This window comes from Anomaloglossus baeobatrachus (assembly GCF_048569485.1).
Source record: "Anomaloglossus baeobatrachus isolate aAnoBae1 chromosome 2 unlocalized genomic scaffold, aAnoBae1.hap1 SUPER_2_unloc_1, whole genome shotgun sequence".
NCBI lineage: Eukaryota > Metazoa > Chordata > Amphibia > Anura > Aromobatidae > Anomaloglossus > Anomaloglossus baeobatrachus.
In genome coordinates, this window is record NW_027441779.1 from 2,342,940 (window position 1) to 2,370,596 (window position 27,657).

General features: G+C 48.6%; 1 protein-coding gene across 1 annotated transcript in view; it reads left to right on the forward strand.

Moving 5' to 3' along the window:
* Window positions 1–27,657, forward strand: part of CPAP (centrosome assembly and centriole elongation protein) — a 127,627-nt gene that overhangs the window by 86,803 nt on the left and 13,167 nt on the right. The window contains exons 14-15 of the mRNA XM_075331314.1: window positions 23,661–23,801; window positions 23,880–23,964. Coding sequence (XP_075187429.1) covers window positions 23,661–23,801; window positions 23,880–23,964 — 226 coding nt within the window. The remainder of the gene's footprint in view (window positions 1–23,660; window positions 23,802–23,879; window positions 23,965–27,657) is intronic.

Genomic DNA, 27,657 nt, shown 5'->3' on the forward strand with positions numbered 1-27,657 from the left:
GCGTGCGGTCCTCCCCCCCCAATTTTAATACCAGCCAGATACAGCCATACGGCTGAAGGCTGGTATTCTCAGGATGGGAAGCTCCACGTTATGGGGAGCCCCCCAGCCTAACAATATCAATCAGCAGCCGCCCAGAATTGCCGCATACATTATATGCGACAGTTCTGGGACTGTACCCGGCTCTTCCCGATTTGCCCTGGTGCGTTGGCAAATCGGGGTAACAAGGAGTTAATGGCAGCCCATAGCTGCCACTAAATCCTAGATTAATCATGTCAGGCGTCTCCCCGAGATACCTTCCATGATTAATCTGTAAATTACAGTAAATAAACACACACAACTGAAAAATCCTTTATTAGAAATAAAAAACACTAACAAATTCCCTCATTACCAATTTAATAAGCCCCAAAAAGCCCTCCATGTCCGGCGTAATCCACGGACCTCCAGCGTCGCTTCCAGCTTTGCTGCATGGAGGTGACCGGAGCTGCAGCAGACACCGCCGCTCCTGTCACCTCCACGCAGCAACTGAGGTGAGTAGCGCGATCTGCTGAGGTGTCACTGAGGTTAATCGCGGCCACCGCTGGATCCAGTGACAGCGGGTAACCTCAGTGACAGCTCAGCTGATCGCGATACTCACCTCAGTTGCTGCGTGGAGTTGACAGGAGCGGCGGTGTCTGCTGCTGCTCCTGTCACCTTCATGCTCGAAGCAACGCTGGAGGTCCGTGGATTACGCTGCAGTGTGAACGCCGCGCCGGAGATCTGGGATCGGTGAGTATGAGAGAGGGCTGCTAACTTCAGTCACTCAGGAGATTAGCGGTCACCGGTGAGTCCTTCACGGGTGACCGCTAATCAGGACGCGGCACAGACAGAGCCGCAGCATGACAATGAAGTCGGGTGAAGTTCACCCGAGTTCATTCTGATTGTGCGGCTCTGTCTGTGTCTGCTGTCATCTGCCATTCAGCTCTGCTACATGGCTGTCTGTGTCTGCTGTCAGCGGCCATGTAGCAGCGCTGAATGGCAGATGACATAGTAAAAAAATACGCATTACACACGCATTACACACGCTAGTAAAATCATTAATTTATTCAGAAAAAGCATCGCACTTGCGTTGCACTCGGACCTAACGTGAACTAAAATCAGCCGAGTTTTTTCTTTGTCGCTCTATTGGGAGACCCAGACAATCGGGTGTATAGGCTATGCCTCCGGAGGCCGCACAAAGTATTACACTCAAAAGTGTTAAGCCCCTCCCCTTCTGCCTACACACCCCCCGTGCTCCCACGGGCTCCTCAGTTTTTTGCTTTGTGCGAAGGAGGTCAGACACGCACAGCACAGCTCCACAGATTTAGTCAGCAGCAGCTGCTGACTATGTCGGTTGGAAGAAAAGTGGGGCCATATAGGGCCCCCAGCATGCTCCCTTCTCACCCCACTCTTGTCGGCGGTGTTGTTAAGGTTGAGGTATCCATTGCGGGTACAGAGGCTGGAGCCCACATGCTGCTTTCCTTCCCCATCCCCCTCAGGGCTCTGGGTGAAGTGGGATCCTATCGGTCTCCAGGCACTGAGACCGTGCTTCATCCACAACTCCTGTGGAGCCTGCTGGATAGGAGCCGGGTACAGTTCAGGGACATGGCCCTGCTACGTGAAGGTACTCTGTATCCCTGTGGGGACCGCGCACGGCAACACCTCAGCTTTGCTGGGTGTGCTAGTGCACCGGGGACCGCGGCGCTGACCGGGTTAAACTGTGCCATTACACACGCTGAGTGTGTTTATATGTAGGGGCTACCGCGCTAACCGCCGCTGCCATGGGAAACTGCGGCGCGGCTGGGACTTGTAGTTCGCCGGGGACTTCGGCGTCGGCCGCGCTTTTACGGCGGCCACGCGTATACTCGAGTCCCCGGCTTGCTTGCGGCCTAGTTTCCCTTTCTCCCGCCCTCAGCCCTGACAGGCAGGGGAAGGGCGGGACGCTGCACGGAACGAGCAGCACTGAGGGCTGGAGTATGATTTCCATTCTCCAATTCCCTCACTGTGCACAGTGTGAGCACCTCGGCCACGCCCACGGCTCCCTCCTCTCGTCAGGACGCCGCAGCCATTTCTGTCAGCTCCTCCGACGCTGCAGAGAGGAACAAACCCTGGGAGACCCAGACACGGTCTCTGGTGGCCTCATAACCGCTTTAGGCGGATGGTAAGCAGCACCTGTGGTGCTAGCCCCATGGTGCTGTAGTGTATTGATACATTATTTGTTTATAGTATATATTTACACTGTATGAGCACAGTTCATTCTGGCTATATACCCTAGTGTGTTACTCAGGGAAAACAATAGCATGGCGCCCACAAAAGGCAGGGGTGCCAAAACACAGACTTATTATGCTGCCTGCGTCGCTTGTACGACCCAGCTGCCGGCAGGTTCCATTGACCCTCATTGTGGCAATGTTCGGCCCCTGTGACACTTCTTCAGCCAGGGCCTCTGCTAAGAGGGGCCCAGGGGGAGCCACCTGTTGACACTGTCCTAGTGATGGGGACGGAGTTTGCAAAACTCTCTGAGACTATGACTAGGATACTAGAAGCCTTGCAGTCCAGGCCGGTATCTCAGCAAAGGGACTCTGTTGAATCATTGTTCCCTGGCCCCCCTCAGTTGGACCATCAATGTCCTCCCGGGGTATCTCATACATCCCAGGCTGAGGGATCTGACTTGGACCCCAGCCCCAGACCGACTAAGCGGGCTCGCTTAGAATTTCCCTCGACATCATATTGTTCAGGGTCTCAGCGGGGGGAATCTCTGGTTGATGATGCGGAGACAGCTGATCAGGATTCTGATCCTGAGGCCGCTCTCAACCTTAATACTCCAGACGGGGACGCCATAGTGAACGTTCTTATTGCGTCCATCGATCAAATGCTGGATATTTCTCCCTCAGCTCCTCCGGCGGAGGAGTCAGCTTCTCTTACACCGAGTATGTTTCTGGACCACTCTGATTTCAGAGAGGCAGTCCAGATTCATCATGCTTGTCCAGATAAGCGGTTTTCTAAGCGCCTTAAGGATACACGTTACCCTTTTCCCCCTGACGTGGTTAAAGGTTGGACTCAGTGTCCCAAAGTGGATCCTCCAATCTCCAGACTGGCGGCTAGATCCATACTTGCAGTGGAAGAGGGGGCCTCGCTCAAGGATGCCACTGACAGGCAGATGGAGCTCTGGTTGAAATCCATCTATGAAGCTATCGGAGCTTCTTTTGCCCCAGCATTCGCAGCCGTATGGGCGCTACAAGCTATCTCAGCAGGTCAAGCGCAAATTGAAGCAGCCACATGCACGGCCGCGCCACAAGTGGCATCCATTACCACCCAGACCTCGGCAATTGCGTCTTACGCTATTCTTGCTGTCCTGGACTCTGCGAGCCGTACGGCGGTCGCGGCCGCCAATTCGGTGGTACTCCGCAGGACCTTGTGGCTACGGGAATGGAAGGCAGATTCTGCTTCCAAAAAAGCGCTTAACCAGTTTGCCAATTTCTGGCGACAGGCTGTTTGGCGAGCGTCTGGATGAAATCATCACACAATCCAAGGGAAAGGATACATCCTTACCCCAGTCCAAACAGGACATACCCCAACAGAGGAGAGGGCAGTCGAGGTTTCGGTCCTTTCAGGGCGGGGCAGGTCCCAATTCTCCTCGTCCAAAAGGTCTCAGAAAGAACAAAGGAACTCTGATGCATGGCGGTCTAAGTCACGTCCTTAAAAGGCCACCGGAGGCGCCGCTAACAAAGCGGCTTCCTCATGACTTTCGACCTCCTCTAGTAGCATCCTCGGTCGGTGGCAGGCTCTCACGCTTTTGCGACACCTGGCTGCCACAAATAAAAGACCGCTGGGTGAGAGACATTCTGTCTCACGGTTACAAGATTGAGTTCACCTCTCGTCCCCCGACTCGATTCTTCAGGTCACTCCCGCCTCCCTAGCGAGCCGAGGCTCTTCTGCAGGCGCTGTGCACTCTGAAGGCAGAAGGAGTGGTGATCCCGGTTCCTCTTCAGCAACTGAGCCACGGTTTTTACTCCATCTTGTTTGTGGTCCCAAAGGAGGACGGGTCTTTCCGCCCGGTCCTGGACCTGAAACTGCTCAACAAACATGTAAAACCAGACGGTTCAGGATGGAATCCCTCCGCTCCGTCATCGCCTCAATGTCCCAAGGAGATTTCCTTGCATCGATCGATATCAAAGATGCTTATCTCCACGTACCGATTGCTCCAGAGCCCAGCGCTTCTTGCGCTTCGCCATAGGAAACGAACACCTGCAATTCGTGGCACTGCCGTTCGGCCTGGCAACAGCCCCACGGGTTTTTACCAAGGTTATGGCTACTGTAGTAGCGCTCCTACACTCGCAGGGTCACTCGGTGATCCCGTACTTGGATGCTGATCAAGGCACCCTCTCAAGAGGCATGCCAACGCAGCCTCGACGCTTCCTTGGAGACTCTCCAGGGTGTCGGGTGGATCATCAATTTTCCAAAGTCAAATCTGACACCGGCCCAATCGCTGACATATCTTGGCATGGAGTTTCATACCCTCTCAGCGATAGTGAAGCTTCCGCTGTTCAAGCAGTAGGCACTACAGAAAGGGGTACAATCTCTCCTTCAAGGCCAGTCACACCCCTTGAGGCGCCTCATGCACTTCCTGGGGAAGATGGTGGCAGCAATGGAGGCAGTCCCTTTCGCGCAGTTTCACCTGCGTCCCCTTCAATGGGACATCCTACGCAAATGGGACAGGAAGCCGACGTCCCTCGACAGGACCGTCTCCCTCTCTCAGGCGACCAAAGCTTCCCTTCGGTGGTGGCTTCTTCCCACTTCGTTATCGAAGAGGAAATCCTTCCTACCCCCATCCTGGGAAGTAGTCACGACGGACGCGAGTCTGTCAGGGTGGGGAGCGGTTTTTTCCCCACCACAGGGCTCAGGGTACGTGGACCCAGCAAGAGTCCTCGCTTCAGATCAACGTTCTGGAAATACGGGCAGTGTATCTTGCCCAGAAAGCGTTCCAGCAGTGGCTGGAGGGCAAGCAGATCCGAATTCAGTCGGACAATTCCACAGCGGTGGCATACATCAACCACCAAGGCGGCACACGCAGCCGGCAAGCCTTCCAGGAAGTCCGGCGGATTTTGATGTGGGTGGAAGCCACGGCATCCACCATATCCGCAGTTCACATCCCAGGCGTGGAAAACTGGGAAGCAGATTATCTCAGTTGCCAGGGCATGGACGCAGGGGAATGGTCCCTTCACACGGACGTGTTTCAGGAGATCCGTTGCTGCTGGGGGGTGCCGGACGTCGACCTCATGGCGTCCCGGCACAACAACAAGGTACCAATGTTCATGGCACGGTCTCAAGATCCCAGAGCTCTGGCGGCAGACGCCTTAGTTCAGGATGGTCGCAGTTTCAGCTCCCTTATGTGTTTCCTCCGCTGGCACTGTTGCCCAGAGTGTTACGCAAGATCAGGACCGACTGCCGCCGCGCCATCCTCGTCGCTCCAGGCTGGCCAAGGAGGTCGTGGTACCCGGATCTGTGGCATCTCACGGTCGGCCAACCGTGGACACTACCAGACCGAACAGACTTGCTATCTCGAGGGCCGTTTTTTCCATCTGAATTCTGCGGCCCTCAACCTGACTGTGTGGCTATTGAGTCCTGGACCCTAGCGTCTTCAGGGTTATCTCAAGACGTCATTGCCACTATGAGACAGGCTAGGAAACCAACGTCCGCCAAGATCTACCACAGGACGTGGAAAATTTTCCTGTCGTGGTGCTCTGCTCAGGGTTTTTCTCCCTGGCCTTTTGCCTTGCCCACTTTTCTGTCCTTCCTTCAATCTGGACTGGAAAAGGGTTTGTCACTCGGCTCCCTTAAGGGACAAGTCTCAGCGCTCTCTGTGTTTTTCCAGAAGCGCCTAGCCAGGCTTCCACAGGTACGCACGTTCCTGCAGGGGGTTTGTCACATCGCTCCTCCTTACAAGCGGCCGTTAGAACCCTGGGATCTAAACAGGGTTCTGATGGTTATTCAGAAACCACCATTTGAGCCAATGAGAGATATTTCCCTCTCACGACTTTCGCAGAAAGTGGTTTTTCTAGTAGCAGTCACTTCTCTTCGGAGAGTGTCTGAGCTAGCAGCATTGTCGTGCAAAGCCCCTTTCCTGGTGTTTCACCAGGACAAGGTGGTTCTACGTCCGGTTCCGGATTTTCTCCCTAAGGTGGTATCCTCCTTTCATCTTAATCAGGATATCTCCTTACCTTCTTTTTATCCTCATCCAGTTCACCAATGTGAAAAGGATTGGCACTTGTTAGATTTGGTGAGAGCACTCAGACTCTACATTTCTCGTACGGCGCCCCTGCGCCGCTCGGATGCACTCTTTGTCCTTGTCGCTGGCCAGCGTAAAGGGTCACAGGCTTCCAAATCAACCCTGGCTCGGTGGATCAAGGAGCCAATTATCGAAGCCTACCGTTCTGCTGGGCTTCCGGTTCCCTCAGGGCTGAAGGCCCATTCTACCAGAGCCGTGGGCGTGTCCTGGGCTTTGAGGCACCAGGCTACGGCTCAGCAGGTGTGTCAGGCGGCTACCTGGTCGAGCCTGCACACTTTCACGAAGCACTATCAGGTGCATACCTATGCTTCGGCGGATGCCAGCCTAGGTAGACGAGTCCTTCAGGCGGCGGTTGCCCACCTGTAGGAAAGGGCCGTTTTACGGCTCTCTTACGAGGTATTATTTTACCCACCCAGGGACTGCTTTTAGATGTCCCAATTGTCTGGGTCTCCCAATAGAGCGACAAAGAAGAAGGGAATTTTGTTTACTTACCGTAAATTCCTTTTCTTCTAGCTCTAATTGGGAGACCCAGCGCCCGCCCCTGTTTTTTTGTGTTCACATGTTGTTCATGTTGAATGGTTTCAGTTCTCCGATATTCCTTCGGATTGAAGTTACTTTTAACCAGTTTATAATTCTTTTTCCTCCTTCTTGCTTTTGCACCAAAACTGAGGAGCCCGTGGGAGCACGGGGGGTGTATAGGCAGAAGGGGAGGGGCTTAACACTTTTGAGTGTAATACTTTGTGCGGCCTCCGGAGGCATAGCCTATACACCCGATTGTCTGGGTCTCCCAATTAGAGCTAGAAGAAAAGGAATTTACGGTAAGTAAACAAAATTCCCTTCTTTCAGCCTAGTCGGACCGATTTTACTCGCATAGATGTGTTTCCACCCTAAGGCTCCTTGCACACGTAGCCAGGGTAAATATCGGGTAACTAAGTAAAGCGCTTTGCTTAGTAACCCGATGTGTACCCTGGTTACGTGTGCAGGGAGCATTAGCTGAGCCATTGGTCGCAGGCTCTTTAGCGCACGCGCTGTGGCGACGGTTGTCACTGTAATGACGTCATTTTGGAGCAAGACAGAATAAGGCAATTATATATATACTAGAAGGTGGCCCGATTCTACGCATCGGGTATTCTAGAATTTACGTATTGTGTAGTTCATGTATGATTTTTGTTATATATATATATATATATATATATACAGTTAGGTCCAGAAATATTTGGACGGTGACACAAGTTTTGTTATTTTAGCTGTTTACAAAAACATGTTAAGAAATACAATTATATATATAATATGGGCTGAAAGTGCACACTCCCAGCTGCAATATGAGAGTTTTCACATCCAAATCGGAGAAAGGGTTTAGGAATCATAGCTCTGTAATGCATAGCCTCCTCTTTTTCAAGGGACCAAAAGTAATTGGACAAGGGACTCTAAGGGCTGCAATTAACTAATTAACTCTGAAGGCGTCTCCCTCGTTAACCTGTAATCAATGAAGTAGTTAAAAGGTCTGGGGTTGATTACAGGTGTGTGGTTTTGCATTTGGAAGCTGTTTCTGTGACCAGACAACATGCGGTCTAAGGAACTCTCAATTGAGGTGAGGCAGAACATCCTGAGGCTGAAAAAAAAGAAAAAATCCATCAGAGAGATAGCAGACATGCTTGGAGTAGCAAAATCAACAGTCGGGTACATTCTGAGAAAAACGGAATTGACTGGTGAGCTTGGGAACTCAAAAAGGCCTGGGCGTCCACGGATGACAACAGTGGTGGATGATCGCCGCATACTTTCTTTGGTGAAGAAGAACCCATTCACAACATCAACTGAAGTCCAGAACACTCTCAGTGAAGTAGGTGTATCTGTCTCTAAGTCAACAGTAAAGAGAAGACTTCATGAAAGTAAATACAAAGGGTTCACATCTAGATGCAAACCATTCATCAATTCCAAAAATAGACAGGCCAGAGTTAAATTTGCTGAAAAACACCTCATGAAGCCAGCTCAGTTCTGGAAAAGTATTCTATGGACAGATGAGACAAAGATCAACCTGTACCAGAATGATGGGAATAAAAAAGTTTGGAGAAGAAAGGGAACGGCACATGATCCAAGGCACACCACATCCTCTGTAAAACATGGTGGAGGCAACGTGATGGCATGGACATGCATGGCTTTCAATGGCACTGGGTCACTTGTGTTTATTGATGACATAACAGCAGACAAGAGTAGCCGGATGAATTCTGAAGTGTACCGGGATATACTTTCAGCCCAGATTCAGCCAAATGCCGCAAAGTTGATCGAACGGCGCTTCATAGTATAGATGGACAATGATCCCAAGCATACAGCCAAAGCTACCCAGGAGTTCATGAGTGCAAAAAAGTGGAACCTTCTGCAATGGCCAAGTCAATCACCAGATCTTAACCCAATTGAGCATGCATTTCACTTGCTCAAATCCAAACTTAAGACGGAAAGACCCACAAACAAGCAAGACCTGAAGGCTGCGGCTGTAAAGGCCTGGCAAAGCATTAAGAAGGAGGAAACTCAGCGTTTGGTGATGTCCATGGGTTCCAGACTTAAGGCAGTGATTGCCTCCAAAGGATTCGCAACAAAATATTGAAAATAAAAATATTTTGTTTGGGTTTGGTTTATTTGTCCAATTACTTTTGACCTCCTAAAATGTGGAGTGTTTGTAAAGAAATGTGTACAATTCCTACAATTTCTATCAGATATTTTTGTTCAAACCTTCAAATTAAACGTTACAATCTGCACTTGAATTCTGTTGTAGAGGTTTCATTTCAAATCCAATGTGGTGGCATGCAGAGCCCAACTCGCGAAAATTGTGTCACTGTCCAAATATTTCTGGACCTAACTGTATATATAGATGTTGTTGTTGTGTGTAGTTACCAAGTGTTTGTGTAGGGCGCTGTACATGTTCTGGGTGTTGTCTGGGTGTGGCGGGGGTTGAGAGCGGTGTTGTATGTGTGTTGCGTGTGTTGCGTTGTTTGTGGAGCGCTGTGTGTCTGTAGCGTTGTGTGTGTGTGTGTGTTGCGCGGTTTGTGTGGGTGTGGTGTGTTTTGGGGGGAGGTATGTTTTGTGCAATGTGTGTGTTGTGCGGTATGTGCGTATATTTGTGTGTGCCGCGGTGTTTGTGTGTTGGGTGTTGTGTGTGTGCAGCGTTGTCTGTGTGTGTGGGTGTCTGTGTAGGGCAGTTGTTTGTGGTTCCTAGTGTGTGTGTGTGGTGTGTTGTGCAGTGCGCGCGCATGTGTGTGTGTTGGGAGGAGGTGTGCACTTCCCATCGTGCTCCATCCCCCATGCAGCGCACTCCCCATCATGCTCCATCCCCCATGCAGCGCACTCCCGATCGTGCTCCATCCCCTATGCTGCGCACCCCCCATCGTGCTCCATCTCCCATGCTGCGCACTCCCAAACGTGCTCCATCCACCATGCTGCGCACTCCCAAACGTGCTCCATCCACCATGCTGCGCACTCCCAAACGTGCTCCATCCGCCATGCTGCGCACTCCCAAACGTGCTCCATCCGCCATACTCCGCACTCCCCATCGTGCTCCATCCCCCATGCAGCGCACTCCCCATCGTGCTCCATCCGCCATGCTGCGCACTCCCAAACGTGCTCCATCCGCCATGCTGCGCACTCCCAAACGTGCTCCATCCGCCATGCTGCGCACTCCCAAACGTGCTCCATCCGCCATGCTGCACACTCCCAAACGTGCTCCATCCGCCATACTCCGCACTCCCCATCGTGCTCCATCCCCCATGCTGCGCACTCCCAAACGTGCTCCATCCGCCATGCTGCGCACTCCCAAACGTGGTCCATCCGCCATGCTGCGCACTCCCAAACGTGCTCCATCCGCCATACTCTGCACTCCCAAACGTGCTCCATCCGCCATGCTGCGCACTCCCAAACGTGCTCCATCCGCCATGCTGCGCACTCCCAAACGTGGTCCATCCGCCATGCTGCGCACTCCCAAACGTGCTCCATCCGCCATGCTGCGCACTCCCAAACGCACCCCCGATCGTGCTCCATCCCCCATGCTGCACCAGCCTGTCTACCCGCAGCATCAGCTTCTCTGCCCGCAGCATCAGCCTCTCTCCTCCCAGCATCAGCCTCTCTCCTCCCAGCATCAGCCTCTCTCCTCCCAGCATCAGCCTCTCTCCTCCCAGCATCAGCCTCTCTACCCGCAGCATCAGCCTCTCTCCTCCCAGCATCAGCCTCTCTGTCCCCAGCATCAGCCTCTCTCATCCCAGCATCAGCCTCTCTCCTCCCAGCATCAGCCTTTTCTGTCCCCAGCATCAGCCTCTCTCCTCCCAGCATCAGCTTTTTCTGTCCCTAGCATCAGCCTCTCTCCTCCCAGCATCAGCCTCTCTCCTCCCAGCATCAGCCTCTCTCCTCCCAGCATCAGCCTCTCTACCCGCAGCATCAGCCTCTCCCCTCCCAGCATCAGCCTCTCCCCTCCCAGCATCAGCCTCTCCCCTCCCAGCATCAGCCTCTCTCCTGCCAGCATCAGCCTCTCTCCTTCCAGCATCAGCCTCTCTCCTCCCAGCATCAGCCTTTTCTGTCCCCAGCATCAGCCTCTCTCCTCCCAGCCTACCCCAGCCTCAGCCTCCCCCAGCATCAGCCTCTCTCCTCCCAGCCTACCCCAGCCTCAGCCTCCCCCAGCATCAGCCTCTCTCCCCCCAGCATCAGCCTCTCTCCTCCCAGCATCAGCCTCTCTCCTCCCAGCCTACCCCAGCCTCAGCCTCTCTCCTTCCAGCATTAGCCTCTCTCCTCCCAGCCTCCCCCAGCATCAGCCTCTCTCCTCCCAGCATCAGCCTCCTCCCAGCATCAGCCTCTCCCAGCATCAGCCTCTCTTCTCCCAGCCTCTCCCAGCATCAGCCTCTCTCCTCCCAGCATCAGCCTCTCTCCTCCCAGCATCAGCCTCTCTCCTCCCAGCCTCCCCCAGCATCAGCCTCTCTCCTCCCAGCATCAGCCTCTCTCCTCCCAGCATCAGCCTCTCCCAGCATCAGCCTTTTCTGTCCCCAGCATCAGCCTCTCTCCTCCCAGCCTACCCCAGCCTCAGCCTCCCCCAGCATCAGCCTCTCTCCTCCCAGCATCAGCCTCTCCCAGCATCAGCCTCTCTTCTCCCAGCCTCTCCCAGCATCAGCCTCTCTCCTCCCAGCCTCAGCCTCTCTCCTCCCAGCATCAGCCTCTCTCCTCCCAGCCTCCCCCAGCATCAGCCTCTCTCCTCCCAGCATCAGCCTCTCTCCTCCCAGCATCAGCCTCTCCCAGCATCAGCCTTTTCTGTCCCCAGCATCAGCCTCTCTCCTCCCAGCCTACCCCAGCCTCAGCCTCCCCCAGCATCAGCCTCTCTCCTCCCAGCATCAGCCTTTTCGGTCCCCAGCATCAGCCTCTCTCCTCCCAGCCTACCCCAGCCTCAGCCTCCCCCAGCATCAGCCTCTCTTCTCTCAGCCTCCCCATCCCAGCCTTCCCCAGGATCAGCCTCTCTCCTCCCAGCCTCCTCCAGCACGCCTTGCTCCTCTGCCGACACTCACAGATCCGATCGCATACACTCACACACACACACACACACACACACACACACCACCCGATCGCATACACTCACACACACCCGATCGCATAAACTCACACACACCCGATCGCATAAACTCACACACACCCGATCGCATACACTCACACACACCCGATCGCATACACTCACGCATTGAAGATATTGCACATACGCGCTCACACTCACAACATCCGGAGATACCACATGCTTCTGGCCATGTGATCCTCCGGCAGGTCCTGGAAGCTCACAGCACAGTATCGCCGCCGAGAAGCAAGCGATATCCCAGGATGTTGTGAGTGTGTGGATGCGATGTGATGTGTGTGTGAGGTGTGTGTGATCTGATGTGTGTGTGTGTATGTGTGTGTGTGTGTGTGCTGTTATGTGTGTGCGTGTATTTTCCGCCGCTGCAGGACCTTGATGCGCTGGTAACTATGCTACCATGGTTACCAGCGTATCTCGTCCCCCACTCACACGGGAGCCCACACCAGCATACGCCGGCCAGCCCCAGCAATGCGAGGGTATGTGTCGGCTGGTTTGGCGGCGTACGCTGATGTGGGCTCCCGGGGGTACAGTACTCACCTTGGAATCGTGGCTCCGTGACCGTGTCGGTTCGGGGAATGCGTGGGGGGGCGGGGCCAGAGCTAGCGTGCATTGCGTGAGGGGGGCGGGGCGTGGCCGAGTTGCCAATGCCTGCAGGGTGCCGGGGCGAGAGGCCAATCTGTGGGGGGTGGAGCCTGGGCAAGCGGCCAATCCGTGCGGGGTGGCGGGGCCATGGCGAGCCCAGCGGCCAATCAGCTTTGTGTCACCGTAAGGACATAATTTTGGAGCAAGACAGACAGACAGAATAAGGCAATTATATAGATATATATATATATATATATTATATAATATATATATATATTACTTATACAGGGCTCCGTTGCCGCAGTTCTGTGGGAGGTCCAGGTACTGCAGATATGAGTCTCAAACTTTACTTTTCTGCTTATTAAAATGGCTTCTGTTTTCACAGTTTGCAACATAAATTTGTTGGGAACTTTAGAAGAGAACTGTACTTGCAACAAACTTTTCTTAAATCAATAGAAAAGGCGCACATAAGAAACTTTGTACTATATCTTATTAGAGAAATCGGCTCCACCTATCATCCCCTCCCCCGATCACTATCCGCTGGCAGCTGTTTTACCTATAAATTACTCCCTAAATAAAAATAAATATTGAACAATGCATGTATTACTATATATCCAATTTTTAGTAATATTAAATCTAAATAAATATTATATATCTATACACAATTACTTAAAGAAAAAGGATAAAACACCTCATAAAACCAAGAAAGCAGGGGTAGTGTGGTCAATGGTGAATTACATAATGGCTCAGTGTAAACAATGTTATAGCGAATGAATCAGAAGTAAGGGGTATGAGGCAAACATATGAGCATGAAGAAATCTGTAATACAGAAACAAATGCCATGATTACAACAATAAATAACATGAATATAAGAAAAAAAAAACAAAGATTTGAGAATGGCTCCACAAAGGGAGATCTTAACTACATGTAGCTGTGCCAAAGCGCCATTACTCACCATACGCTACCTCATAATTATAAGACTAGAGCCAGACCACACGCCTAGTGCCCTGACTCATTTTTTGCGCATTTCGCAAGCAGCTTTGGCAGGGGGCGCTGGGACAGTGCCCCCATTCACCTTTTATAATGCACATTCTCACCAATGGCATTCCGGTGTGGAGTAGGCACATGTCTGCCACTCATCAGCGCTTCATTGCCACGCCTGGCGTTCCGGAAATGATACTGCGCATGTCAGTGCTGCGCATGATCAGAGTGGACGCTAGGCAGGGGGATGGAGGTGGTGATGTCACAGCAAACACATGTGAACAGGGAAAAGTAAAAAGACTCAACATGACAGTATTACATTAATAAAAAAAAATATTTTCTATCATATTTCTTTTTTTTTATTGACTAATTGACTATTTTTGTTTTTTAGTTTTATATTTAGTATTATTTAATTTTTTTTTTTTTTTTTTAACTATTTTCCATATTGTTTTCCCTCTTTCGAATGGTAAGGAAATAGGGATATATTCTGATCTATTAAGCTATATTCCTATAGCCGCCTTCTTGTCAAGGTATGACCATGGTATCTCATTGTGAGGGCCTTGAGGCCTAAGGAGGCTTCAATCAGTATGCTAATTAACTTGAGGAAATTAGATGAGCTAATTAGGCCTGAGAACAGTAAGGGAAGACCCAGCAAATGTAAAACTCAAGGTGTCAAAATCCAATTAGCACACCCCCTGCGGAGTGAATTGTCCTACACAGGAGGTGGGAGGGAAGCTCCAGGTTTATAACCTAACTTCAAAGGTCTCGTCTCCTCCAGACAATTCAGAACCATCAGTAGAGTTTGGATATTGGGGGGTACATCGCCCCACAAACAAGACAGGCATATGTTCATATTCCTGAGGGCCAGATGCACGTAACACATATTTCGGCAAAACTGTATGATGTGCGTAGCCCTGCGTAATTAATAACTGGCCACAGGAAGCCCGCAGGACCCTCATATTTCCAATCAAAACGGAGATCATGTGAGTAGCTCAGGGGAGGAGTTATGCTGGGAAATATAACGTTAGATTATTCTCAGCCAGCAGCAGGGGGAGGGAATTCACAGCCAGGATGATGTCACGAGGGAGGGCCATATGAGCCCGAGACAGAACATATAAAAGTAGGTGCAGGGATCTGGACATTGTCTTTACTCGGGGGTCATGTGTACGATACACATGTGAGGAAGTCCATGAAACCCTGGTCAAACGGCGCCCCCCTGTAGCCAGACGCATAAGGTAACTGCTTGATCTGACTGTCTGTAACCACGTCTTATTTGTAACTGTATTCTGACATAGATCTATATATTCTGTAAATTCCTTAGTCTATATATTGTAGTCTCTAGTGTGCCCTTACGGCTATTAAAACATATATAATTTAATGTTGGGCTGTTCTGTTATCTCGATCCTGAATTCCACGTCTTTGTGCTCGGCATAATAGTTATCGTAATCGATTGGTGGCAGCGAGTTTATGCCAAGGATCATTGTGGGGCGGCCCGTGAGATCAGGGGCGGATTAGATATATTCTGCCGCAGGAGTCGGGGGAATATATACCTTACTCTCACCGGGAACCCTTCAATCATCGGCATAGTAGAATAGCGGCCTCCTTGCTTATTGTCGGGCAATTCCATAATTGGCCTGACTATAAGAGGGGCGCTAGAGAGCCAGTCACGTGCTTGCTTGGTCTGTCTGGTGGAAAGGGGGGGCTGTTCCTCTTCCTCCCCCCCCTTTTCGTGACACGTATATTTTAGCAAAGGTTATATCTCAGTTATTAATAAATGTAATCTTTTTTTAGCTATTATATTGCCCTTTGACCACTAGATGGCAAAGACATACCTTTAAGACGATCTGGGAAGTATATCGGTTTAACCTCATTTGTATTCTTTATCCCACTAATATTTTCATTTAATTCCATCCATTTTCTTTTGTATTAATTTAATACCATCATATTGGGCCTTATAATCTTCCCCTCTTCACTTCCCATTTCAAAGATGGCACATGGAGCTTCCAGACTGCAAACTTATTAGCTGTGCCATCTCTGCCTCCCCTCCCACTGCCTTGCATCCTTTTGGATCTAGTGCTGTACTGACATGCGCAGTGTGACTTCTGAGATACCAGGCATGGCGAGTAATGAGGTGACAGGCTCCTAGTCCACACTGGAATGCCATTGGTGTGCATTATAAAGGTGACTGAGGGCACTGCCCAGGTACCCCCTGACAAAGCTATATGCGAAACTCATGTCCAGGTAGTGGGCATGTGTTCACTGGGTCTGGTGTTATAATAACAGTGTATCAGATGGGGACTAATGGCGCTTTGACACTGCTACATATTGTTATGAACTCCCTTTCTCAAGCCATTCTCAAATCTTTGATATATATTTTTCATTATATTCATCATGTTATTTATTGTAATCATGGATTTTTCTCCTATATTATAGATTTCTTCATCTTTATATATTTGCACCATACCCCTACTTATGATAGATACTATATAATATTGTTTACATTGAGTCATTGTGTAATTCACCATTGAGCACACCGCACCCTTCTTTCTGGGGTTTGGTTTTTTTTTCCAAACAATTTTTATTGATTTTACAAAATTTTATACAAAACCATAGCAAAAGAAGTATGATTGCAAAAAAACCCCCAAAAAAACGTGCATTCATTGCCAGAATATTTCAAAGAAAAGGATAACACCCCAACATGGTATTCCAAACCATTTTTCGATTTGCAATGACATACAATGGTTCAGTATTAGAAAATCCAAACGTAACACATATAAAACAAACCCCTGAACCCCTTTGTCATCCTGTAATATTTCCAATATCAATGTTGAGCCTTGTTGTTGCCGTGACGTCTCTCCTTCGCCCTTCCCTCTAGTCCCCGCTAGTTGAACTTTAATTTTCCCAAACTACCCTGGATGTGATTTAGAAGGTACCACTCCGAATGCCTGAAAGGTGTCATCAACTTATTTATTTCTTCCCGTGTGAAATGAGACTCTATAAAGGTTTTCCATCTCCCAAAGAACTTGGTAGTCTTATTGTCTTTGTCCCTTTCTGCTTCTAGTTTCTCCAACCTCAGAAGATTATGTAGTTCGCCAATGACTTCCCTTGTGGATGGGGCCTCCTACTTTATCCAATGTCTTAGGATGCACCTTTTAGCTATCATGGCTATGTCATGTATGATTGCAAATGTCTTTTTATCTTGAGTGTTCAGTCCCCATCTAACTCCACCCTCAAAGACGTGAAAAATCACACCATTAATTCTGGTTTGCAGTAAATTTTCCATGTTGTCTGAACCAATGTTCTGACTTGATTCCAGAACCTCTTTATTGCCCTACATTCCCACAAACCATGTAGCATGTCTGTTTTTTCCTTGTGGCATTTAGGACACCGTGCATTTTTACCCGGTATGTTGAAACCCAACACCGCCCTGTGCAATATCCTAAATTGGGTGTCTCTCCAGCTCTCATTGGTGACCTGCCTCCGCATCTGCACCCATCCTTTCAGTATGTCACCCACTACTTCTCGTCCTTTCAGTTGCTTCTCCCACGCTAAGTGTACGACTGTCTTCCCGGGATATTAACAAACCTCTGAATGTTTGGTATATTTGAGAGACATTCACACTTGTTACATCGCACTCCATTAGCTCGTCAATCATGCTCTTGTTCAGTTCCCTTCCAATCTTTCCAAGATCCCTCATTACTCCATGCTTCAATTGTTCATATTGAATAATGTGGAACCTGTTGAGGTCATATTTATCCAGCACTTCCCGTCCTGTCAGCCACCTTCTCTCTTCCACACTCATAACATATTTCATCTTTCTAATGCCCTTCTCTTTCCATCTAAGGAACAGTTTATTCTCCCGCCCCTGGGGGAAGTTTGGCGATGGCCAAGGATTTAGATATTTTGATACCTTCCATGAAAGTTCCAATTTCCGTCTTACCAACCTCCAGGGCAGCATGGTGTCTCGGAATATAATTGAATTTCTTATGTGACCTTCGACCTTGGACAGTGGGGAGTGTAGAATTGACGTCAGGTCCCATGGCTCCGCATACTTGTGTTCCATGCCATGATCTGAGTGTCTGCTCGTTCCTCTCAGCCAGTCAATCACATGTCTCATGATGCACACAATGTTGTACCCCCTGACGTCTGAGAAGTTTATTCCTCCCTCCTCCACTGACTTCATCAGCGTACGCAGCTTTATTCTAGGTTTCCTTCCCCTCCAAATAAAATCTGCATACGCTGAGTTGAGTCTATTGACATCCTTTAGTGTTATCAGTAACGGAATCGTTTGGAAGGGGTACATCAACCTGGGAAAGCTCATCATTTTTATGAGATGGCATCTTGCCAATAGTGGTAGGGGTAATCCCTTCCAGCCTCTCAGTTGGTTTATAATTTTCCTAATCAGTGGACCATAGTTCAATTTGTAAATTGATTCCACCATCCTCCCTATATACACTCCCAGGTATTTAACTGATGATTGTGCTATAGGGATCCCATTCACATGACCCTCGCTTAAGTTTCTCCCAGTTGGCCCTTGACCTCCCTTCAAAAATAGAATTTTGCATTTCTTTTTGTTCAACTTAAAACCTGAGAAAGATCCAAATTTTTCAATCATGTCAAGTGTCCGGTGCAGGTCCGCGCCTGGATCCCCCATAAGTAAAATCACGTCGTTGGCAAAAAGTGCTATCTTCATTTCTGCTCCCCTTATGTTTATCCTTTTGAAACTATTGTGACCCTGCAGCACCCTTGATAACGGCTCAATTGCCAGATTAAATAGTAGGGGGGATAACGGGCATCCCTGTCTCGTCCCTTTCATCAGAGGAAACACTTCCGACAGGAAGCCCGGGGTGTGTATCCTTGCTCCCGAGCTAGAATATAGGTTTTTGATGTAGAGTCTCATTTTACCTATAAGCCCCGCAGCTTCCATCACCTTGTCCAACCAGCCCCAATTAACTTTATCAAACGCTTTCTCCGCGTCAAGTGTGACTAAAGCAGGCCTTGCCCTTCCCTCAGTACGCCCCAGTCGAACCGCATCAACCACTAAAATCGTCTTCCTAATGTTGGTCTCCCTTTAATAAACCCTACCTGATGTTCTGAAATTAACCCGGGTAGAATCATGGCCAATCTGTCAGCCATGATTTTGGACATTATTTTTAAGTCCTGGTTGATGAGCGAGATGGGCCTGTAGCTCGAGGGGTCATCCAGAGCTTTAGTTCCCTTAGGTATCAATTTAATGTATGCTATGTTGGCGTTTCTAGGGATTTCTGTTCCTCCCAGGATTGCATTAAAAACTAAGGTTAGATCTGGTGAAATCAGATCCTTAAGTGCTTTATAAAATTCGCTATTGAAACCATGAGGTCCTGGTGCCTTATTAGTGTTGAGTTCCCCTATTGTTCTTGAAACCTCTTCCTCTGTAATGTCCGCGTTTAGGGCTTCTATTTCCTCTTCCGTTAAGCTAGGCAATTGGGCTCGTCGTAGCCACTCTGACACGTCAGTCATGTCGCTATGTCCTGACCCATATAACTTCCTATAATAGTCTCCCAGCACCCTGTTAATTTCCTTGGGATCCGAAGTCGCCCCACCCCTTGTTTTCAATTTAAAGATTACTGTCATTTTTCTATTACCTCTTGCTAAATTTGCCAACATCCTCCCCGCCTTATTGCCAAATTTGTGAAGATCAGCTTCCTTGTAAGACCAAAAAAGCTGTTCTCTTTTTGCCCACTCATCAAAATCTCTCTTAGCCACCAACCACCTATCTTTTGCCGTACTAGACCTGTCCGTCAAATATTTAGTATATGCTATCCACACTGTCTCGCTGTGGGAGTTGTAACTCTCATTCGTCTTCCATTTAATCATGGCCGCATATCCCACCAAACGCCCTCTCAAGACCGCTTTCGCCGTTTCCCAGAATAGTACTGGGGTCACCCTGTGTTCCTTGTTATCTTCTGAAAACTCTTCCCACCACTCTTTAATTATCTTGTGAAAATTGTCCTGTCTGAGGAGAAATGACGGGAATCTCTAAATAATGTCTGATCCCCTCTTGAATTTCTCTCTGAGGTCCACTCTCACCGGACTGTGATCAGAGATCACCATATTCTCAATCATACAGTTTTGTGATCCATTCACAAGTTCCATAGACATCCAAATCTGATCTATACGTGACCAACTGCCGTGTGGGTGAGAGAAGTGCGTATATTCTCTGTCATGCGGGTGAGTTAATCTCCATACGTCTTTCAGACCTACATCTTCTAATGAAACGTCTTTGTGAGCTAAACCTTTGTACCCGGATCTCAACTCTCCCTCTCCCCTCCTTCTATCCTCCACTGAGTCTGGCACTGTATTGAAGTCTCCCACCACTATAATGCTAGATTCCTTGTCAGCTAAAATTAGGGCTTTTAGGGTGTCATGAAACTTGCTTTGGTGCGTGTTTGGACCATAAACATTATACAGTATATGCTGAGTGTTCCCGCTGGACTAGTAATTGTTAAATGCTGCCATCTTCCTTGGTCGTCCTCTTCACGAGCCACCACTTCATGACTGAGCTGTTTGTTTATCAGGATCAGTGTGCCCGCCTTCCTACCTTGTGCTGCTGCCCCATACACTGAACCTACCCAGTATTTCCTCATACGGAAAAAATCCTCCCTCCCCAAGTGAGTTTCTTGTAATAGAGCAATATCCGTTTTTAGCCTTTTCAAGTGTCTTAATATCATTGCTCGCTTATTAGGTGATCTGAGGCCCTTAACGTTCCACGTTGTTAAATGCACCATGCTTGTCTAGGTAATCTGCTCTTGTCAATGCTACCCCTCAGGACCCCTACTTCAGGAAAGACATGGCTACCCACATTGTTCTCGCAACTGACTCCACCAGGATGACATTTCTTTTCCCCATCTTGTAAATAAAACCTTAGATAACGCATGAAAAATAAAAAATCTGCAACTATAAAACATGTTTTCCCTTTCAAGGGACTTTCGGCTTTCCTCGCCATGTGAGTGACTTCCCCTTTTCCTGGCCAGAATATGAGGCTTCCTAGTCACCCCCCTGATAAACAAGTTCTGTGCTCTATCCCCCTGGTAAAACACAATGACCTTAAATATTATGTAAGGATTAAAGCATTATGTTATATATTATAAAACCTTAACGAGAGTTTGTCAGCTGGGCTAGTCCTGGATTTGTAAGGCCTTTCTGTCAAACAGATCGGGTCCATCGTGCTTGGATCTAAAAAGCAATCCAGAGAGCAAGAGAGGAAGAATAGAGAGAAAAAAAAAATCCCTTTTTCTTTCCTATTTTTCACTCTTTAACACCGAGAGTGGGAAGATCAATCAGTTCTCTCTCTATCCTCTTCACGATGGCTCGCCCCTCTCTACGTGGCATCTTTCCTTGAACAAGGGGAGCAAATAATATCCAGTAGAAGTCGATTCAAGGATCATCAGATGTCTCGATGCCTCCCAGAGCGCTGTTCACTGGGACCAGACCCAGGACTAGGCTGCTGAACTGGACTTCTGCTCCTTGCTCCGCTGATCTCAGTCCGTGCTTATCTGTTTGATTGTCCCCCCTCTCCTCCCGGGCCTGTAGGGGAACCTTTTCTGTGATATCCTCCTCCATTGGAACTTTTCTCCTGTTCATCTGGCCGGTTTTTGTCGTGTTGTGACAGGAGGACGTTTTCCGCTTCCTTGTGATCTTTGTAATACGAGAGAGAGCCGTTGGAGTTCCTGACCTTTAGTATAGCCGGGTAGAGTAATTGGCATCTTACTCTTTTGTTGTACAGGAATGTGCATATTTTGCTGAATTCCTTCCTCCGTTTAGATACATCAGCAGAGTAATCCCCAAAGATCAGCAGTCTATTGCCTTGGTATTGTAAGGGCCGTTTTCGGTCTCTGAAGCCTTCAGGATTTCCTCTTTGTGCTTGTAGTCAAGGTACTTGACTATCACTTGTCTGGCTCTTGGCGGGGGTTTATTACTTGAATTTTGACCTTCACCTTTGTTCCCCTCCTGCGGCCTTAATGGTCCCACTCTGTGGGCTCTTTCTACTCTAAAGTCCGCTTTTATGCCCAGCGCCCGTGGTAGCTCCACCTCACAGATATTGTCTAGCTGGCTCATCGATACTGATTCTGGCAGCCCTACAATGCGAAGATTGTTTCGCCTCGACCTGTTTTCTAGATCTTCTGCCTTATCTTTCAGGTATTCATTGGATTTTACTAAAGTTGCTATTTGTTCTTGCATGCTCTGAATTACCTCCTCAGAGTTAGATATTCTATGTTCTGTTTCTGCCAATCTATTGGAGTGGTCATTCAGTTGTTTTTGCATGGCGGCTAATGAAGATTGGATAGCTGTCTCAATGGCCACTTTAATTTCTTTAGACAGGTGAGATGTCACTTCTATTGCCAGTCTTTTATAATCCACATTAAACTCTTGTGGTTGCTTGTTTTGGCCAGCAGATGGCGCTGTTGTCTTGGGTTTTTTTTTTATCTGTAGTGAGTTTCTGCCTCCCTTCCCTGATGTCTTGCAGGAATGTGATGTCAGTGGGTCTTGTTTTATGTTTCCTTTGCCAGGGGTGTGTAGTGTTATACTTTTTTCTTTGGTGGGGTTGTCTCACTCTCCTCTTCCTGCTCTGCTGCCTTGCTGAATCCTCCCTCCTTCCTATTTCTCCATGCTCCCCCTCCTCCATGCATCCATCTTCATCCTCTCTTGTTTCTCCCTCCATGACCCCCTCATCCTCCCACTGTGATCCACCCTCTTCTGACCCCTGCATCCACCTGTCTCCAGCTCCGTTGTAATCTGTCTGCTCAGCCGCGTCCTCCGTTGCTCTCCTGCTCCCACACAGATCCATCGCGTCTTTCTCCTGCACTTCAGGCTCCGCCCCCAGCAGACTCTCCGGCGCCATGTTCAGCTCCTCTGCTCTTCTCATATCTTCAGCGTCGCCGCTCCTCCCGGGTCCCTCGCCGCCACTGGCACTCCTCAAAAGGTATCTGTCCATTGCTCTCTTCCTCCTCTTCCCCGCTGGATCACTCACGCTCCGGTCTCTGAAGCAGGGGGGCTTTTTTCTGTCTGAATCTTCAGGGGGTGGCAGGAGCTTCCCCTTTACACCTCCACCTCAGCTAGGACCGGATCCGTAAGTCCCTTTTTGGGTTTTATGTGGTGTTTTTAACCTGTATCTTTAAGTAATTAAGTATATATTTATATGTATTTATTATTAATAAAAATTGCATATATTGTCATGCATGGGTTGTTGTATCTTTTTTAAGGGAATAATTCATGGGTAAATCTTGTTTTTGGTGTTCCTTAAATGTTTATCTATTTTTTGTAATTGATAGTATGTTGTTTTGTTGTTTTTTTTTTTTCTTTTGTTCCGACTTGTTTGCCAACATCCTTTCTTCTATTATATGCTATGGAAAGGGGCGGAGCAGAGGCAGAAAACAAGCAGAGGGAGAAACAGAGCGAGCTTTCTAACAAGTCTTTTACCTTTCACCAGAGATGGATTTACATATACTCTGCTCAGTAGTTAGGAAAATACTATTCCCTTGCAGATGTATGGTTAATCTGTAGGTAGATCACACTACAATGCTACCTGACCGACTTACTGTAAGGGCGGCTATCGGGAGAAAATGAACTTGTTTCCTCCTGGGAGTTGCTAGCTTTCAGTTATGGGGACGTTACAGAGTGACTACAGTCACTGCTCTTTATGCTGTGTGCAGCTGCTGTAATCATACCCTGCTTACAACTGCTAACAGTATAGTGAGCGATGCCGTGAGCAGTGCAGGCCTCTGTTACTGAAAGCCTGAAGCTCTCGGGAGGAAACAAGTTAATTTTCTCCCACTGGCCGCATTTTGAGTAAGGTGGCTAAGCAGCATAATGCTATTTACTTGCAGAATAAACCTATATCTGCAGGAGGTGTTTTTCGAAGTGACCGGTTTCTTTTAACTAAGGGATGAAGAGCAGGAATCCCACTGTGTACTGGGCATTGTTTGAGAGACATCATAACAGCTATTCTGCCCCCACCAGCTAGCTCAGAGTCTAGAAGAAAACTGGTAAAAATGTAGGCTAAATCTCATAATTTGCAATTGACTCTAAGTCATGTAATAGCCAAAAATAGTGTTGTACGAAATGTACACACTGGACAGATTCTTGGATTATTACTTGGAAGTATAGTTGCTCTTCAATTTTTTTGTGGTTCCTTATGACAACTTCATTTGTTTTTTTCTGTAGGTGGAGCGGATTTTAAGAAATGGCTGTCATGTTATTTTATTTCCAAATGGGACACGTAAGGAAGTAAGCCCGGATGGAAAGTCTACCACGGTGACCTTCTTCAACGGGGATGTTAAACAAGTGATGGCAGATCAGAGAGTGGTAGGTGTCTGATTTAAGTCTTCATGGTTATTATATCTTTAGTGATCATTTGCAAAATTTGTCTAATTCTCGTTTTAGATTTATTACTACGCTGATGCCCAAACTACACACACGACCTACCCCGATGGGCTTGAAATACTCCAGTTTTCCAATGGACAAATAGGTTGGTGGTCAGTTTTTAAGGAAAATGCCCGTGCTGCTCGATGAGTTTTGAGAGTTCAGTGTTGAATGATGCAACAAAAAGTGATGAAAATGTAATATGTACCCCAAAATCATATAGAAAATAAAAACAAAGCTCCATGCAGAAAAAAAGCAAGTCTTAAACAGCTTCTGTTCTGCCTTCTTTCACGTAACGCTGTGAATATCTCGCATACAGCTAATCCCTCGTTCACATTTCCAAAAAACAGACAATAGGAGTTCAGTAGTCTTGATTTATTAGCTGGTAATATGAACTTGATAGAAGTATATGGAATACACGGTGAATACGGAATACAGGTAAAAACTATAACAAAAATCATAGTATCATAGTATCATAGTTTTTAAGGTTGAAGGGAGACTCTAAGTCCATCTAGTTCAACCTGTAGCCTAACATGTTGATCCAGAGGAAGGCAAAAAAAACCCCAATGTGGCAAACAAGTTCCAATGAGGAAAAAATTTCCTTCCTGACTCCACATCCGGCAATCAGACTAGTTCCCTGGATCAATACCCTGTCATAAAATCTAATATACATAACTGGTAATATTACAATGATCACAGTTAGTACAGAGTAAAGTACAGTGATAACATAGCATAACAGTACATAAGATGCAGTTATAATGAGAATCTGGGGCAAAGGTTGCCTACTGCTGCACACCATACAGTATCTTATCTACATAGGCAGAGCAGGGAAAGCACTCAGGTGTAGAATTACATTGTACAATGCATTCAATACACCGTCTCCTACTTAAGATTCTAACACAACAATATACCGTATTTTTCGCTTTATAAGATGCACTTTTGTTCCCCCAAATTTTGGGGGAAAGTAAGGGGTGCGTCTTATAATCCGAATATACGGAGGGGGTGTATATATATATATATATATATATATACACATATATACACACACACACACTACAGAGTCCAGGGGAGGTGGTGGCAGCTCTTGAGCGGTGCTGGGGGCAGGTGACAGCTGCGAGCGGCAGCGTTTGATCTCCTGCTCCCGCTCATATAATATGCACAGCCGCTGTCCATCACCATGGTGCTGAAAGCGCACCGCGGCGATGGGCTGGGGCAGCGCACATATTATATCTGCTTGCGCCCTCCTTTGATCGCACATGGTCCCCCTATGTTAGCTATGGCCCCCATACTGCTGCCCATAGTAAAATAAAACACTTTAATCACCTCCTCCAGCGCTGATCTCCGGTCTCCTGCTGCTGCCGCTGTGATCATGCAAGCAGAGATGATATCACGCTGCCGTGCCGATCACATAACCGGCAGCAAGAACCAGGAAATGCAGGCAGGAGGCCGGAGCTCAACCCCGAGGAGGGAGTCACGAGACAGGATAGTGCTGGAGAAGGTAAGGAAAGCAGCCACAGGGGGGCCGTGTGTGCAGCCACAGGGGGGGGGCCCATGTGTGCAGCCACAGGGGGGGGGGCATGTGTGCAGCCACAGGGGGGGGGCATGTGTGCAGCCACAGGGGGGGGGGCATGTGTGCAGCCACAGGGGGGGGCATGTGTGCAGCCACAGGGGGGGGCATGTGTGCAGCCACTAGGGGGGCCGTGTGTGCAGCCACTAGGGGGGCCGTGTGTGCAGCCACTAGGGGGGGCCATGTGTGCAGCCACAGGGGGGGCCGTGTGTGCAGCCACAGGGGGGCCGTGTGTGCAGCCCCAGGGGGGGCCGTGTGTGCAGCCCCAGGGGGGGCCGTGTGTGCAGCCCCAGGGGGGCCGTGTGTGCAGCCCCAGGGGGGTGAGCAGTGTGTGCAGCCACAGGGGGGGGGGGCCGTGTGTGCAGCCACAGGGGGGGGGGCCGTGTGTGCAGCCACAGGGGGGGGGACGTGTGTGCAGCCACAAGGGGGGGGGGCGTGTGTGCAGCCACAGGGGGGGGCGTGTGTGCAGCCACAGGGGGGGGCGTGTGTGCAGCCACGGGGGGGGGGGGGCGTGTGTGCAGCCACAGGGGGGGCCGTGTGTGCAGCCACAGGGGGGTGAGCAGTGTGTGCAGCCACAGGGGGGGGCCGTGTGTGTAGCCACAGGGGGGGGGTGTGTGTGCAGCCACAAGGGGGGCCGTGTGTGCAGCCACAGGGGGGGGGGCGTGTGTGCAGCCACAGGGGGGGCGTGTGTGCAGCCACGGGGGGGGGGGCGTGTGTGCAGCCACGGGGGGGGGGCGTGTGTGCAGCCACGGGGGGGACCGTGTGTGCAGCCACGGGGGGGACCGTGTGTGCAGCCACGGGGGGGACCGTGTGTGGAGCCACAGTGGGCCGTGTGCCAGCCATAGGGGACATGTGGCACCACTGGGGGACGTGTGCCAACACAAGGGGGCTATATTCAATATAAGGTGGCCATATCCAGATTAAGGGGGCTAATTTTAGGATGGGGGGCTATGAGGGACATATACCCTATATGATTTGTTAGACGGACACTGGCATTATAAGACGGACCCAATTTATTAAAAAATTCTCTATTCCTTCACCAAATTTGGGAGTGCGTCTTATAATCAGGTGCGTCTTATAAAGCGAAAAATACGGTATGTGATTTGCCTCTGATTCACCGGATTACACAAGGCAGGAGGAGAGTATAAAGATAGGAGAAACAAGGCAGCAGGTCTGTCCCTCACAAGTTCAGGAAGAAAATGGCTGCAGACTTTCTCCTCATAGAACAAGAAGGTGTTTCTTACCCAAGAATATACTTCACTTAAAGAGAAGAACTCAACAGAATAAAGGGTAACAATGACCTCTAGGAGTTGTAACAAAAATTACAATGAATGGAATTATCTAGCTGCCATACATGGCAGAACAGCTTTAGTAACAACAAAAAAATAAAAAAGAGACAAATTTTATTGTATTTATTAATTTTTTATTTTTTTTTTTTTTACAAAAGTCTGAATTTTTTTCATCACTAAAATAAAAAAAAACGTTAAGTTTAACATCACTGTAATTGTGTTGACATATTTACAGTTAGAGCAGTCAGACTATGTAGGATGTCTAAAAGAGGCTGTTTCTATACCCACATTTAAAAAGGAGCTTTTCTCATAACAAATGACTGTGCGGGTTACAAAAAAATAAAATTTTATAATATCCAAGTGATTGAGAAATGTTGAACTTGATGGAACTGTTTTGGGGGTTTTTTTCACCCCGTTTAACTAAGTAAAAATAATTGTAAGTTATAGCACAAATCTACGCCGGCTTATAGCTGCCATACACTTCAGATTCTGGAGCACAACTAAACTAAAGGTGGTATGCGCCTCCTACTAACTTGGGCACACCTTACCAGAGTGCTTTTGATCAAAATTGACATATGAAAGTGGTTTTGATGAATTTCCCCCATTATTGCTCATACTTTCTTTATATATGTTATACTACAGTGGTTATACTACAATGTTGTGCCTTTCATTGTGCAAGATACCAGCAGCTAAGGCTGTAAAGATTCTGCCTCCCTTCTCCAGTGACCAGTAACAGAGAGTGCTGTCTTGTACCTACAGTCCTGAAATATTCATTTTTTATTTTTGCCTTAAAGGGAACTGGTCACCAGATTTAAGGACTATAAACATCGGCCACCACGAGTGAGCTCTTATACAGAATACTGTATATAAGAGCCCAAGCAGCTCTGTAGAAAGTAAAAAAAACACCTTTATAATACTCACCTAGGGGGCGTTCCGGTCCGAT